A 14,784-nucleotide genomic window follows, 5' to 3' on the forward strand; every position below is an offset into this window, starting at 1 on the left:
CTTGGTCGTTTGAAAGGGCGTTGGAGAAGTTTACTAACAAGGTTGGACCTTAGTGAAGAGAACATCCCCACGGTGTTAGCTGCCTGCTGTGTGCTCCATAATATCTGTGAAAAAGGGGGCGGGAAAATTTTCCGCAGGGGTGAGCAGTTGAGACAAATTGCATGACAGCCATTTTTGAGCAGCCAGACACCAGGGCAATAAGAAGAGCACAGCAAGGTGCGCTGCGTATCCACAAGGCTTTGAAAAGCCATTTCAATAATGAGTCACAGTAATGTGAGCTGTTCGTCTGCATTATGTTTTCCCATACCTTCACCTGCCTTGTATCACTGTCCCTGTAAAGTCAACCCTCCACCCAAGCCCACTGCTTCTACTCAATAAAGAACATTTATTTCTTGAATCCATTTACTTCATTTAACAAACATAAGTAAAGAGGAAGAACAGGAAAAAAAAAGGTAACCTTGGGGGAAAGGGATTGTAAAGTTGGAACAGGAGAAACATAACACTGCATCCCAGACCATCAAAGGTCTGTGAAGGGGAGCCTTCTCTTCCTTGTACCCTCCCCCTGAGTTAAGTGAAAGGGATAATGGACTTTTCACCCACACCTCATGGAACACTTGGGGGAGGGTGATTCTGCGCCAGGCGATGCTGGCTGGCTGTCCACCAGGGTCTGCAGAGGGACTCTACCCTCCTGCTTCTGTTCCTGCAGTTCAACCAGATGCCTCAACATGTCTTCTTGGTTCCTTATAATCTGAAGCATCTCATCCTGTGCCGCACGTCCTTGCTCATTGGCAGCTTTTCTGCTCTTCATGTCCATGTCTAACTTCTCGGACACTGAAATCCTCCACGCTCTCAGCTCTGTGTCAGCTGTCCCGGAGGCGTTCATTATCTCAGTGAACATGTCCTCCTGCATTCTCTTTCTCCTCCTTCTAATCAATGAAAGTCTGCTTTCAGGTGTTGATGACACGCCGAAGCTGGCAGTTATGGGGAAAAAATAAAGGAGCCATTGTACATGAATAAAATGTTTCCATAGCAAGGCCGTTTTCATAAACAAAAAAAATCCCTTATTACTCTAGGTGCAAGCCATAACATAATCAGAATCCGTAACCATTTGCTGTGCCGTTTTGCTGCTCCAGCCATGGTGAGTAGGGCCCCCCAGGTCATGGGTGACTGCACTTTTGATGAAGTCTATGGCAGGCGCATGTTGGGAGCAGAGGTAGTTAGTCGAACAATGGCCCTTCCCCATAGTACCACGGGAAGCTGTTTATGAACGGGGCTTGCGGGGGGGGGAATGTTTTCACTCCCAAGTTGCGGAATCTCTCATGTGGGGCCCCAGTCCCCTATCAGCCACTTTAAACTACTTGCCCACCCATGCCAAGCACAGTAAAGGCACATTAGTGGCCGCGTGGTTTGGCGATCTGGAATGTGGGGGTGGGTGGGTCTACATGCCCTTTTTTTTCTTGTCAGAGCACTTTTAATGAGAACTTTCCCTGTTTCCCCTAGGTGACCCGATGTGATATCAGTCTCCTGAGGGTAACAGAGGTGGAAAGGAAGGAGATGTGGCAAGCGTCTGGGTATAGACCTGGTCCTTATGCTGCTATGCTGTGTACTGCAATGATGCCAGCAGAATTAATTCAGGAGTTGCGTGGGAAAGTGTCCTACCATGGTGGAAGAAATAAGGCTGCCCTGCCCAGAAACCTTCTGCAAAGGATTGCAGAGTACCTCCATGAAAGTTTCCTAGAGATATCCATGGAGGATTCCTGGCCTATCCCAGTCCACATAAACAGTTTTTTCCAGGGGCCACCTGCTGCATAGCTGGAGCAGCCTCTTGTAAGCAGAGAACCACAGCATCTCGCTTTTTCTTCACAGTAAACATTCAGTACCACTGAATGTGTGTGCCCTCTAAAGTTGAACTGGACTTCGATTGTAACTGTACACTCACCAGAGGTGCCTTCCCCGGCATCACAGTTGGCCACTGTAATGTCCTGTGACCCAGAGGGCTCCAGGGTTAAAAATATTTCCTGGCTCTTGGGGAGAATGGATCCACCGCTTGCCTATCTCCCATTCTCCTCCTCCTCTTCCTCATCCACAATATCGTCCTCCTTGTTGTGCCTAGACTCACCCACCTGTGAGGTGTCCACGTTGCTTGTGGGGGTGCTGGTAGGGTCACCCCGAGAATCGCATGCAGCTCGTTGTAGAACTGGCATGTGTGAGGTTCAGCACCAGAACAACTGTTTGCCTCCTTTGCCTTCTGGTACGCTTGGCAAAGTTCTTTTATTTTCACACAGGAGTGCTGAGTGTCCCTCGTGTAGCCCTTTTCCCCCATTCCACGAGCGATCTTTGCATAGATGTCAGCATTTCTTCTGCTGGATAGGAGCTCTGCCTGCACAGACTCTTCTCCCCACACAGCGATGAGATCCACCACCTCCTGTGCAGACCAGGCTGGCGCGTGTTTGGGGCGTGTAGTCTCCATGATCAGCTGTGCTCACGCTGGCAGGCTCCCACTGCTGATCAAACAGGAAATGGGAAATCAAAAATTCCTGGGGCTTTAGCAGGGGAGGGGCTGTTTCCTGTGTACCTGGCTGCAGTGCAGTAGAGTTGAGAATGATCTCCAGAGTGGTCACAGATGAGCATTGTGGGACACCACCTGGAGGCCAACTAAGTCAAATTACACAACGCTGTGTCTGCACTACCTCGCAGTTGATCCATGAAAATCGAATTAAACGCTACACAGGAATGTGTCATCTGACAAGCTCTAGCCTTGGAATAATACTCATTTACAACCATACTCACCAGCTTGTTTCTGAACAAGGAAACATTTTTCAAGTCTTCCACAATGTATCCAGTTGCATGAAGAGTACGTTGATGTTTCTTTATGAATTGCTGGAACTACTAAATAGATTTGACAGATTGCAATATTGCTGCTATTACTAATTTTCACAGAGATTTATGTATTTAGGAAACCCCATTATCCATTTGCTTCATCAAACCTTGATGCATGAAGTGTGTGATTTCTTTTTGTTTGTTGGTGTGCTTGTTTTTTCCAATTTAAAATTCAAACCATTTTACGTGAGAGCAGAATAATGCTTTAAATTCCGTTGTGTGCAGGGGAAATCACCAACGGACGGTAATGAGCAGTGGTCTCATTTTTAGTCATTTTTCTTCTCTGATCAGTTTTGAAAACCACTTCATGAAACTAGAACAAGAGGGATTTTAATATAAAAACTCCTGGAGCCCCAACCTCCATGGTAAATAGGAGAGTGGATGGTCAATTTCCTTATTCCTGCTTCTTTATGTTAGTGAAATGAAAGAATCCTTAAGGTTTAAATATCTTGGGAAGGGGAGTTTTTTCCCCCCACCAGAGGACAGTAAACCCTGTAATTAATATGTGTCCCCATGAAAGCTTTTACATGAGCACTTGAGAAAGGCGTATTTATACTCTGATATTTTATGAGGGAAATTTACTTTTTAGCTATCTTTATGTTGCTTTTCTATTATCTAGAGTTGTATGTGTACTCAGAGAGAAGTGATGGGTACAGTTTTAACATTTAGAAATAATAAATATGATTTGGCTCTTATATTTTGGGTATTTTAATGTAAATAAATTTACAGTTTAATGGTTAAAAAGGAACTCCTGATTAGAGGAAATACCAATAGAGAAATAAATCTTGAATGATACTGCATTTTAATTAGTCACGCATGTTATGCTCAGTAAGGCCCCCATCTTGCAATCTTACTCCTGTGCTTAATGTTGTTCATGAGTAGTTCCATTGATATCAATGGGACTACTCACATGAGTAAAGTGAAGCTTGTGTGTAAGAGAGTGCAGCATCTAGTTGATTATCAAGATGGTAAACTGAAGCACTTTAAAAAACTGATTCTTCATGATATGTTCCCTGTAAAGGTTTACAAGATCATCATTATTTTATTGCACTGTCATATAAAAGTCTTGTGTCTTATTTTTCCCACTAGAGGGAGATATCAAACAGGCTTAAAAACATTGGAAATGAAGACCAGTATATACTTTACATTTTATAATTAGTAAAATAAACCCAACCTATATCATAACATTTGAATTTCATTTTAGATTATAATTCCTAGCACCAAAATCTTTTGAATGGAAAGATAGAGAAAACTAGCTAAGACTTAATTAAATCCTTTGCTGTTGCGTTCAGAATGTGCCCCATGGATGGCTTTTCCGGTCTTGGAGGTTAAAATAAAACCATGCTGTTTTCTCAACAGTTTGCTAATATTATGTTGAGTGTTTTTGTTGCCTCTTTATTAACTTCTGGTAGACCAGGACTTGCTTTGTGAATTGCTACAGTACCAATTAATCTTTACTTTCTGTTTAATTATTATTCTAATTTATTATTTGTATGATGGTAGCACCCAGAGCCCCAATCAGCATCAGCACCCAATGGTGAAACACACAGGAAGATGAGATCTCTGCTCTAAACAGCTCGCAGTCTAATGCCCTTGCCCTGCAGCTGTTCTGTGTGAGAGGACCCTTGCCTGCACACAAAGCTTTATTGGCTAGAGGCTATGAAAGGCACAAGAGTTCACCCGCTTGGAGCAGTTTGCAGGCTCAGGATATAAATTAAGACAAGATGCAACAAGTAGATGCAACAAACAGTAGGGGGAAGAAGAAGAACAACAATGAGAAGATCACACAGTTACACAGGCCAGCTGTGTGCACAGTTAATCGCCAAGTAGTGGGCAATGTAACTTTTGACCATAATTGCAGTTTTGGAAGAAGAGAATCGATTTTGTCATGGTTTCTCTAGGAGTCTGAATATGATGTAATTAAAAGGTGAAATAGAAACCACTGAAGATCGTAGGGAAACCGTTTGAAGAGAATGCTCTCAACACCGTAGGTCTCGTCAGTTAATTAAATTGATTTAAGAAATGGAAGCTGACGTGTTTCACTGAAATGGCTAGAGTTCTAATCCTGCTTCTTTCACTTACTTGGTCTGTGGCTTTGAGGTTCTCTCACCTTTCTGTCTGTCTTTCCAACTGTAAATAAGGGATAATACTGACCTGTTTACCTCATGGGGCTGTTGCAAGATCTGATTAATTAAGACCTTAATGTCTCTGCAGTACTTTGAACATAGAAAGTGCTATCTAAATACTAAGCATTATTATTGTTATAGGGAGACAAGGTTTTATGTATACCTATGAAACAGCATGTTTCCAATGCTGCTTCTACAGAAACTTGCTCCCATTCCAGTACAACCTGTAACAGTATCTTCATAAGTGTTCTGTACCCGGTAGTACGGGTTTAGGAGGGTCTTAGAGTTAAGAGGGAAATTTTCCTAGATAAGAAAAGACTACATCTCCCCCCACGCCCCGATTTATCTTGTGTGTCACAAAGTCAGAGGCAGAAACTTTGTTCTCTTGAACTTTAGACAGATATTGAAGTTTCACAGAAAAGCTGAGGTGTGATTCATCAGGGATTTAGCCTTTCACTTCAAGCATTTTCTGAACTAAGCATATTTAAACACTTGAATTTCTGAGGCAGCCACTCACCAGCTGGAATCTGAAGTGGGCCTTGAGGAGAGTTAGTTTGATTGGGATGCACTTGTGGGAATAGTTCAGCTGAACCTGCTAGATATTTCATGGGTTATATCTGCTTTTTGTAGAATATATGTCCCCCCCACCTTTAAAACAAAACAAAATGAGGTCTCTAATGGTATTTGTGATCAATGACTGTGAATAGTTCATACTTTAAATAGAGTTTAGGGATATGTGTATGTGTGTGTATGTATATGTATTTAATCTTAAATAATCAATTGTGGTGATATTTAGTTTGTTTATATAAGACAAAAAAATCCTTCCCCTGCCTTCTCTCATCTTTTTCTACACTGGTGAGCATAGTATCACACTGGTGCTTAGATTTTGGTCGTGGAAGTGATTGTCTGCACTGAAACAGACCATGAGCCAACGTATTTTCATGCTTTGTTTTCTTTAGAAATAGAATGAAACATGCATTAAGGATGAAAGGCCATGGAAGGCCTCCAACTCAGCAGAACAGTGTGCTCTGCTGTGTGAGGATTGGGTGACTGTGCAGTCAGTGCACGGAGATTCAGCATGCTGAATGTATGGTGGAGTTGGGTTACTCTGCATGCCAGCCCTGCCTGGATCAGGGACCGTATCAGTGGTCCATGGTTGTATGCATACATCAGCCAGAAATTGGAGTTGTGCAAGGATCAAAGACCAGGGACTACAGTAGTGATTATTTTGTTCAGACCTAAAGATTGGGGGGTGGATTTTGCCCTCCTTACCCTTCTTGATTTCTTCCTGCATAAAGAACCTCTCTTTCCATTTGCTGTATGTTTGTTTTTCAGGTAGATACAAAGAATTTCATACTGTTTAAAAACTAACACTGCAGGCCCATTGACTCTTATTTTTTTTGGTGAGCTGTTATTAATGGGGGGTATTATTCTTGGCAGAATATGAAGAGGAACTTGAACGAGAATTTGAATTGGAAAAAGATACTTTGTTTTGGGGACTTAAAAAGGTAAGGTCAATGAATATTACTGATCATTTTAGTTTGTAACTTTAGTGTAAATTCATATCCCTAGCAATTCAGTTGAAGTCTTCTTCAAGTGGATTGTAACCAACTTTTATGATTACTGTATTAAACAATGTTCTGCTCCTAGGTGGGACACTTGGCACAGAATACTATATTCTGTGAATTATTATGTGTTGTAAAATGTGTTCCCTCTCTTCAGTTGAGTATTATTATAGAGATATTTTAAAGAGTTACTCAGATTTTTATGGATCCTATTATTTGCCTCCCTCCCTCTGTAAAGCCAGGCACCTTTAATACTTTGAGTCCAAGAACACAGAACTCAGAGGGAGAGAAACTAATAAGTATAAATATGCTATATTCTAAAAATGATGTAAAGCATCTTTTTCTACACGTAAAAATACATAGGAAAGTGCATCCTTCAATGTGACGGGAGGATTCCTTCCTTTCAGCTTTTCCCACAGGTTTTGCAGTGGGAGGGAAGGAATTCTGGCCCAATGTTTTTAATCAAAATAAATACATTAAAAGTGGTCCATTACTAGCACACTTTCCTCTCCATGCCCTGCCTCTCCAACTTCATTTGCAGTGGCAGGCATGGAATACTGACAAAAAGGAGATATTTGCCAGTTCTGGATACTGATTTAGAATCGCAAGCTCAATCAATAGTGTAAAAAAAAATTAATTTTATCTCCCGAGTTTTTCCATCCCTCAAGAGGACAAATGGCTTACCTGATGCAATGTGACCTGATCTAGAAATTTGTATTATAGTTTTTCTCTTGTTTGCTGTCTTTTCATACATGTTAGTAGCAAAATCACTTAATCTCTGGTGTCAATGTTTTCCTAAAAAGCATTGGCTTCTCTATGCACCCCCAGCAGCGCTTTTCCTTCTTGCTTGTCATTTGATTGTTTGGATAATGGCTTTGCTTAGGAACATCAAGGAAGGAACATCAAGTCCAGTCCCTTGCGATTGCAGGCAGCCCCATCGGGTAATTCTGTTCATGAATTTATTACATTTATGTTTGAGCATCAGGGTCACCCTACACTGGTTTTCAGTCTAGCTTGCTGGGTAATAATTTTTGCAGCATAAATTTTTAAGGAAACACTATTCATTTAAAAATCACATTGCTCTTTGAAAATTTTCTACTACTGTTACAAGTAAAGCCAAAGATTATTTTAGCTGAGACAGGGAAAAGAAAAAATGTGTATTTTTCCTCTTTGTTTACATTGTTCTGTCTAGCTTAGGCTCTTACATGGCCTCCATAACTGTAGTATCTGAGCACCTAAGAAGTTGAAATGTATTTATTGTCACAACACCCATGTGAGGTAGAGAATGCTGTTCTCTCCATTTTACAGATGGAGCACTGAGACCAAGTGACTTGCTCAAAGTCACACAAGAAGTCTGTGGTGGAGCAGGGCCCTGATCCCAAGTCTCTCAACTTGTTGACTAGTACCTTAACCACTGGCCCAGCCTTCCTCTCTTAGTCAGGTGGACCCTGAACCTGCAGTCTGTTCCACATGGGCAGACCCCGGTGCCTGCATGGAGCCTTGCTGGGTTCAGTAAGGCTCTGTACAGGCACATGGATGCATACATATAGAGCTGTTTGCAAGATTGAGGCCTCAGACCCCCATCTTGCAAAAACGTAGACACCTGGTTTATTTTGACCAATTCCATTGAAGCCAATGGGAGCAACTCAAAAAGCAGAACGTTAAGCATGTGCATAAATCTTTGTGGAATCAGGGCCATAGTTGGTTTCCTCTGTTGTTTGTGTGGATCTTTTACCCAGCAATGGGAGAGAATCATCTTTGACAATAGGAATATTTGAATGTAAAGCCACAGTAATAAACTGGGGCACTCAGGTGCTGATGTAGTAATTCAAACTACTTGTAACAACTTTTTTTTAGATTGATTGACTAGTTAATTTATTTTTTTAACACATTTAATCATGTAACATGGTTTGGCATATATGTAGGGATATCGCTGAACATAAATAAGCCTTTTCCTTGTTAACAGTATGAAGAAAGTCATGTGAAAATAATAGCTGCCTCATGTCTGTGTGACAGCCACAGGGGATGATGATAAGCCAATGAGCCATTGTGCCACGGCATGAGGAGGCCGTCTGAATCACCAACTAGGAACAAAGTATTTTAAAAATCTGAAAACATTTCTGTTAATATTAGGACTTCTCAACCCCCTTTAAAAATGCAGATCCGAAAGGTTGGGCCTGACCTACCCATGGCCACATCCTCACTGCACAGTGGTCCTTGTCCCCAATTCATGTTTAAGACACTCTTCTCAGAGATCATAGAATCATAGAATATCAGGGTTGGGAAGGACTTCAGGAGATCATCTAGTCCAAGCTCCTGCTCAAAGCAGGACCAACACCAACTAAATCATCACAGCCAGGGCTTTGTCAAGCCTGACCTTAAAAACCTCTAAGGAAGGAGATTCCATCACCTCCCTAGGTAACCCATTTCAGTGCTTCACCACTCTCCTAGTGAAAAAGTTTTTCCTAATATCCAACCTAAACCTCCCCCACTGCAACTTGAGACCATTACTCCTTGTTCTGTCATCTGGTACCACTGAGAACAGTCTAGTTCCATCTTCTTTGGAACCCCCTTTCAGGCAGTTGAAAGCAGCTATCAAATCCCCCCTCATTCTTCTCTTCTGCAGACTAAACAATCCCAGTTCCCTCAGCCTCTCCTCATAAGTCATGTGCTCCAGCCCCCTAATCATTTTTGTTGCCCTCTGCTGGACTCTTTCCAATTTTTTCACATCCTTCTTGTAGTGTGGGGCCCAAAATTGGACACAGTACTCCAGATGAGGCCTCACCAATGCCAAATAGAGGGGAATGATCACGTCCCTCGATTTGATGGTAATGCTCCTACTTATGCAGCCCAAAATGCCGTTAGCCTTCTGTCTTCTTGGCAACAAGGGTACACTGTTGACTCATATCCAGTTTCTTGTCCACTGTAATCCCTAGTTCCTTTTCTGCAGATCTGCTGCCTAGCCACTCGATCCCTAGTCTGTAGCAGTGCATGGGACTCTGCACTTGTCGTTGTTGAACCTCATCAAATTTCTTTTGGCCCAATCCTCTAATTTGTCTAGGTCCCTCTGTATCCTATCCCTACCCTCCAGCATATCTACCACTCCTTCCAGTTTAGTGTCATCTGCAAACTTGCTCAAGGTGTAATCCACGCCATCCTCCAGATCATTAATGAAGATATTGAACAAAACTTGCCCCAGGACTGACCCTTGGGGCACTTCGCTTGATACCGGCTGCCATCGATAGATCGATAGAGTCAAGTTAATATTGCCTTTGGGTGAAATCACTCTGTGCCAAGGGCTTATGTGGTCCATAGGCCTCATGCTCACCTTCTGCATGGAGTGCTTTATTATTTCTTCAGATTTAAATGACAGTAAATGCTCAGACAAAAAGTGCAGGTGTCATAACACTTAGAATAACACAGTGTTGAGCACTGAGCATCATGAAATACTTGTACATAGGTATCAGATTAACTTAGCCAGCCCATACATTAAAGGAACAGAAGAGTCCCTTGAACCTCCTCTTCCCCTGCCATGAACATGCTCAACCTTCCCTCAGAACCTGTCAAACAAATGGTTTTTGCATTGTGCCCAGAAGGTTTCAACTCCAGACTGCTTTGGTCCAAATGGGGACTAAGATCCACAGTCCTGACCAGCAACTTCTTCTCTTTAATAACGAGGTGGATCCAGCTTGAGTGTCCCTGCTAACCACAGCTATGCCACTGTGGCACAGGGAGAGAGGTGATCCCTCATGTGGACTGTTTCCAGGCTATTTAGAGCTCTATAGGTGAAGGCCAACACCTTGAACTACATCTGGAGACCAATAGGCAGCTAGCAGATCCCAGAGCACTGGTGTCATGTGCTCCCAGCCAGATGCCCTGCTTACCAAATAAGCTGCCATATTCAGCACCAGCTTCAGTTTCTGCATTGTTTTAAGGTGTCACCCGATGCAGAGTGCATTGCAATACTCTTTTCTGAATTAGGAGTTTCTGTATATTACGGAATTAGTCCTTCAAGAATGGCATGTGCTTTGTGGCACTGTCAGCTTTTGCTGTCTTCTCCATGCTCTGCTCTCGTTGGAAACCGCCAACACACTCTGTCACAGCAGGGATTCTTCCTCTGATTCATGCTGTTTACATCAGCATAAGATGGTTGTTCCTGCAGAAGAAGCTATATGTGATTGTAGCCTGATCTATAGGTTATGTATGTATTATACTGATTACTTAACATTCCGGTGTGTTTAGAGTCCTCCATGCTGTGGGTATGAGAGAGGGTTCAGGATTTGGCTTTTAGGAACAGAAACATGTAGGCCTTGTCTACATGACATGGGCTTTGATGATAAAGCCATACTGATAAAGTTATACCAGCAGAGCCCTCTAGTGTAGGTGCAGTTTATGCAGACAGAAGAAGTTTTTCTGTACAGTAATGCCATCTCTCTGAATGACATTAGCTGAGTGACATTCTTCTGCTGCCATAATTGTGTCTATACTGGGGATTTTGCTAGCATAGCTATGTTAGCTGTTGGGTGTAGTTTATTCCACACTAATGACTGATCTAGCCATTCTGACAACACTTTGTAGTGTGGACCTGGCTGTAGACACATCTCTTCTGTAGGGGTTACAGAAAAGAGAAGAGATGCCCTTATCCCTATTCTTCTTGCTGCTCCAAAGAAGTTTCCCAGTTTTGTTTCCCCCAATTTTTGTGTGTATTTCTTGTTATTGTTTTTAATGCAGCCTTTAGGTAGTTGCAATTTTTGGCATAGCAGCCACTGAGGACATTGTTATTTGTCCTCTGGGCTGAGTAAGAGCTCGTTTAAATTGTGCAGTTGTATTTAGGTCAAGACCTCATTATCTGTAAAGTGGAGTTGACTCTCAAGCCCATATACAGAACTGTAATAAAATACACCTTTAACAAGACCCTTCTATGCATCCTCATGCTGATGTTCATTTAAGATGCTGAAAGGGCAAAATCCTGACTCCTCCGGTCATGTCGGAACTAAGAGTAAATACATTCTAAGTATCTGAGATTAGGACCCGGAGACTAGAAAGTGTAAAGTTTCAGGGGGTAAGTGAGTTGAGATGTTCTTATTAACATGAAGAGCTTGTGTTTTTACCTGCTAATGTTGTTTCTGTTCCTTTCTCCTGGTTAGATTTCTTACCTGACATGTTAAGAAGTTGACCCAATATAACAAAAAACAGAGGCCATTGCAGCCACAGCTGCAGAATACAAATGTTTATCTTCACAGAAAGCTGCAATTGTAAATTGGAACATATAAATGCAAGTCTCTTATTAACTCTCAGAGAAGCAGTATAAAAGCAGTTGATTACCCAATTTGAACTTAACAGCGCATGGAAATAAATCTATTTCTACTTTTTCAAAGGTCAGCAGAAATAGAATAATAATTCACAGTGAAATCACAGTATTGGTTAAGAATAGACCAAGAATATTTTTTTAATGTCTAGAAATAAAGGTGATTATGCTTTGCATTCTGTTCCTATGGGGAAACAGGGCCAGGAGCAAGACCAGAGATCTGTAAGAGATTTGGGTGTGTCAGCGTTGAATCAATAGAGACTGGGAGCATTGAGGATGTACTCAGTCTTAGTATTCAGGACAGTTATCAACTAATAGGCAAGGAAGAGCTCAAAGGGACACCAGTAACTTAAAAACTAGGCAGTCTGAAAAAAGGAGTTAAAAGTAGTTTGAGGTACTATACCTGCACCTCAGTGCCCCAGTCTATTACTGTGGTTTTATGCTCACATTTTCTTAGTATTTTTGATGACTTTCTTTCCCCTGCTTCTGTGACCTACATACACAAGGAAACTAACTCTGGCCCTGATCCCACAAAGACAAGCATGCTTAATGTTCTGCTTTTTGAATAGTCCCATTGACTATTCAGTGGAACTGCTCATAGGGTGTAAAGCAGGGGTAGGCAACCTATGGCACATGTGCCAAAGGCGGCACGCGAGCTGATTTTCAGTGGCACTCACACTGCCCGGGTCCTGGCCACAGGTCCGGGGGCTCTGCATTTTAATTTAATTTTAAATGAAGCTTCTTAAACATTTTAAAAACCTTATTTACTTTACATACAATAGTTTAGTTATATATTATAGAGTTATAGAAAAAGACCTTCTAAAAAACGTTCACATGTATTACTGGCACGCGAAACCTTAAATTAGAGTGAATAAATGAAGACTCGACACACCACTTCTGAAAGGTTGCCGACCCCTGGTGTAAAGTAAACCACGTGGCCAAGTTTTTGTGGGATTGGGGACTAAGGTCTTAGTCTTGCAAACAGTTCTGTGCATGGGGACCTGTGTGCTTCCATGGAGCCTCACTGAACTCAACAGGCTTTGGGCTTTGCCCGTGTGGAACAGATTGAGGGATCAGGGCCTCACTGCCTGAACAGAGAGAAAGGATGGTCCTGTGGTTAGGGCACTAGCTGACAAGTTGGGAGACCTGGGGTCAAGTCCCTGCTCCACCACAGACTTTCTGCGTGACCTTGGGCAAGTCACTTGATCTCTCTGAGCTTTGGTTTTCCACCTGTAAAATGGGGATGTTAATATTTCTTCTGGGGTGTTGTGAGGATAAATATATTAAAGATTCTGCTGTGCTCTGGTACTATGGTGAGGGGGGTCATATAAGAACCTGAGATAGAGATCTGTACAGGGCAGGGAGGAGTGGGAGGAAGCCCAGCTTCTGACCACTCCTCTATTCCTCCCTGCCCAGCTGCTCCAGGGAGGGAGTAAGCAAGAGCGTAGCTTAATCCTGTCTGGTGGACCCAAGTGCAGGGTAACCCACTTAACAATGTAAGGTGGGTTCCTACTCCTCTGTGCATGCACCTAGCTCAAGTCTCAGTCTGTTCCAAAATGTATTTTTATTAATTTTGTATTTGTGACTTAAAATTGTTACCCTTGACCAGTGAAAGATCTGGAAATCTTAAACAATAGTCAGGGGGAGAGATTTCTGGCAGGACTACTTCTAGTACAGTGGTTTTCAACCTGTGGTCCTCAGACCTCTGGTGGTCCGCCCACTGTGTCTAAGATTTCCAAAGGGGTCTGTGCCACCATTTGAAATTTTTTAGTAGTCCACAATGAAAAAAGGTTGAAAACCACTGGACTAGTAGAAAGGATTGTGCAGTGTGTTGAAATAAATTTCTTCAGAGAATCTCGTGTTGAATGGGTGTTCCCTGGAAAATGAACCTAAAGCTGAAATAAGGCTATCTGCAAAACAAGCTCTTTCAAACATTGCTTGGCTCCGTCAGAGGGGGACAGTGAGTCTCTTAATAGTGTCTGGTCCACTGACCCCACTTGGACTTAAAAATGGCACCTTGGCCATAGAGCAGGTGAGAGCTGCCTGAGAAGAGGAGACTATAGGAGGTCTCTAAAAGAAGCTTTAGGTGGTTCCTGGTGGAAGGCTATAGGTGAACAGCAGCAGAGGGGTTTGCTGGCCGACCTTCTCATGCCCGAGAGCCAGGGCTGAAGGCCAGACAGCAGCAGAGGGAGTTGCCTGCTGAGATCAGAGCTGAAGCTGATGAAGGACAGGGAGGGCTGGAGTCAGTGGAAGGGCCTACCTCTTGGCCTCTCTGGAGCAAAAAGGTTAAAAGACCAGAGGAAGTGAGGGATGCTCCCCTGGAGAGGATGAGCTCCCAGCAATGAGGCTGTTGGGGGTTCCTGCTGAGAAGAGCAGGGTTGTATTCCAACTGGAAGGACTAGCAGAAGGACTAGAGAGGACCAACGGAGAGCCCAGGTGAGACAGAAGATGGAGTGTGGCATGAAAGGCATTGAGGGACTAGATATCTTGAGATTTTAAGGACTGCATGCATTGGGGTGATAAATGGACTATGTTTTGGGACTTCTGTCATGGACCATTTAGACTGTTTTTCTAATAAACTGGATCCCAGGAGGGGTGTTATTGAGGCAAGAAAGCTTGTGTAGAGTAACTGGGGACTCTGAAGGAGGGGAACCAGAGGGAGGCATGCCTGTTCTGCTGCTGGTGGCTGACCGTATGACAGGCTCCCGCATCTATATTAGCCTCTCTGAAGTTCTCCATGAGGAGGGAATAGGTGGTGCAGAGTTTTAATGAGCTCCTAGATATTTATTCCTGGAGACTTGAAGTCAATTCTTCGTGCCAGTCACATGTTGATATGGTACTAGTGATCTGTAAAACCAATAATTCATAGAGGTTATTTTCTCTTGGATAGCTCCCCATTCCCACT

At 42.8% G+C, this 14,784-nt stretch overlaps 1 protein-coding gene across 6 annotated transcripts in view; it reads left to right on the forward strand.

Annotated features, from left to right (window-relative positions):
* The window catches only part of HHAT (hedgehog acyltransferase), a 336,479-nt gene that overhangs the window by 13,340 nt on the left and 308,355 nt on the right, over window positions 1-14,784 (forward strand). For 3 of the 6 annotated variants that reach the window (XM_054021316.1, XM_054021317.1, XM_054021315.1), the window contains exon 3: window positions 6,447-6,514. In XM_054021316.1, coding sequence (XP_053877291.1) covers window positions 6,447-6,514 — 68 coding nt within the window. Of the gene's footprint in view, window positions 1-2,080; window positions 2,855-6,271; window positions 6,342-6,446; window positions 6,515-14,784 lie in introns of those variants that run through there. The other 3 variants (XM_054021313.1, XM_054021314.1, XM_054021318.1) reach the window with 2 other exon arrangements.

The sequence above is a fragment of the Malaclemys terrapin genome, chromosome 3 (assembly GCF_027887155.1).
Source record: "Malaclemys terrapin pileata isolate rMalTer1 chromosome 3, rMalTer1.hap1, whole genome shotgun sequence".
Classification (NCBI taxonomy): Eukaryota; Metazoa; Chordata; order Testudines; family Emydidae; genus Malaclemys; species Malaclemys terrapin.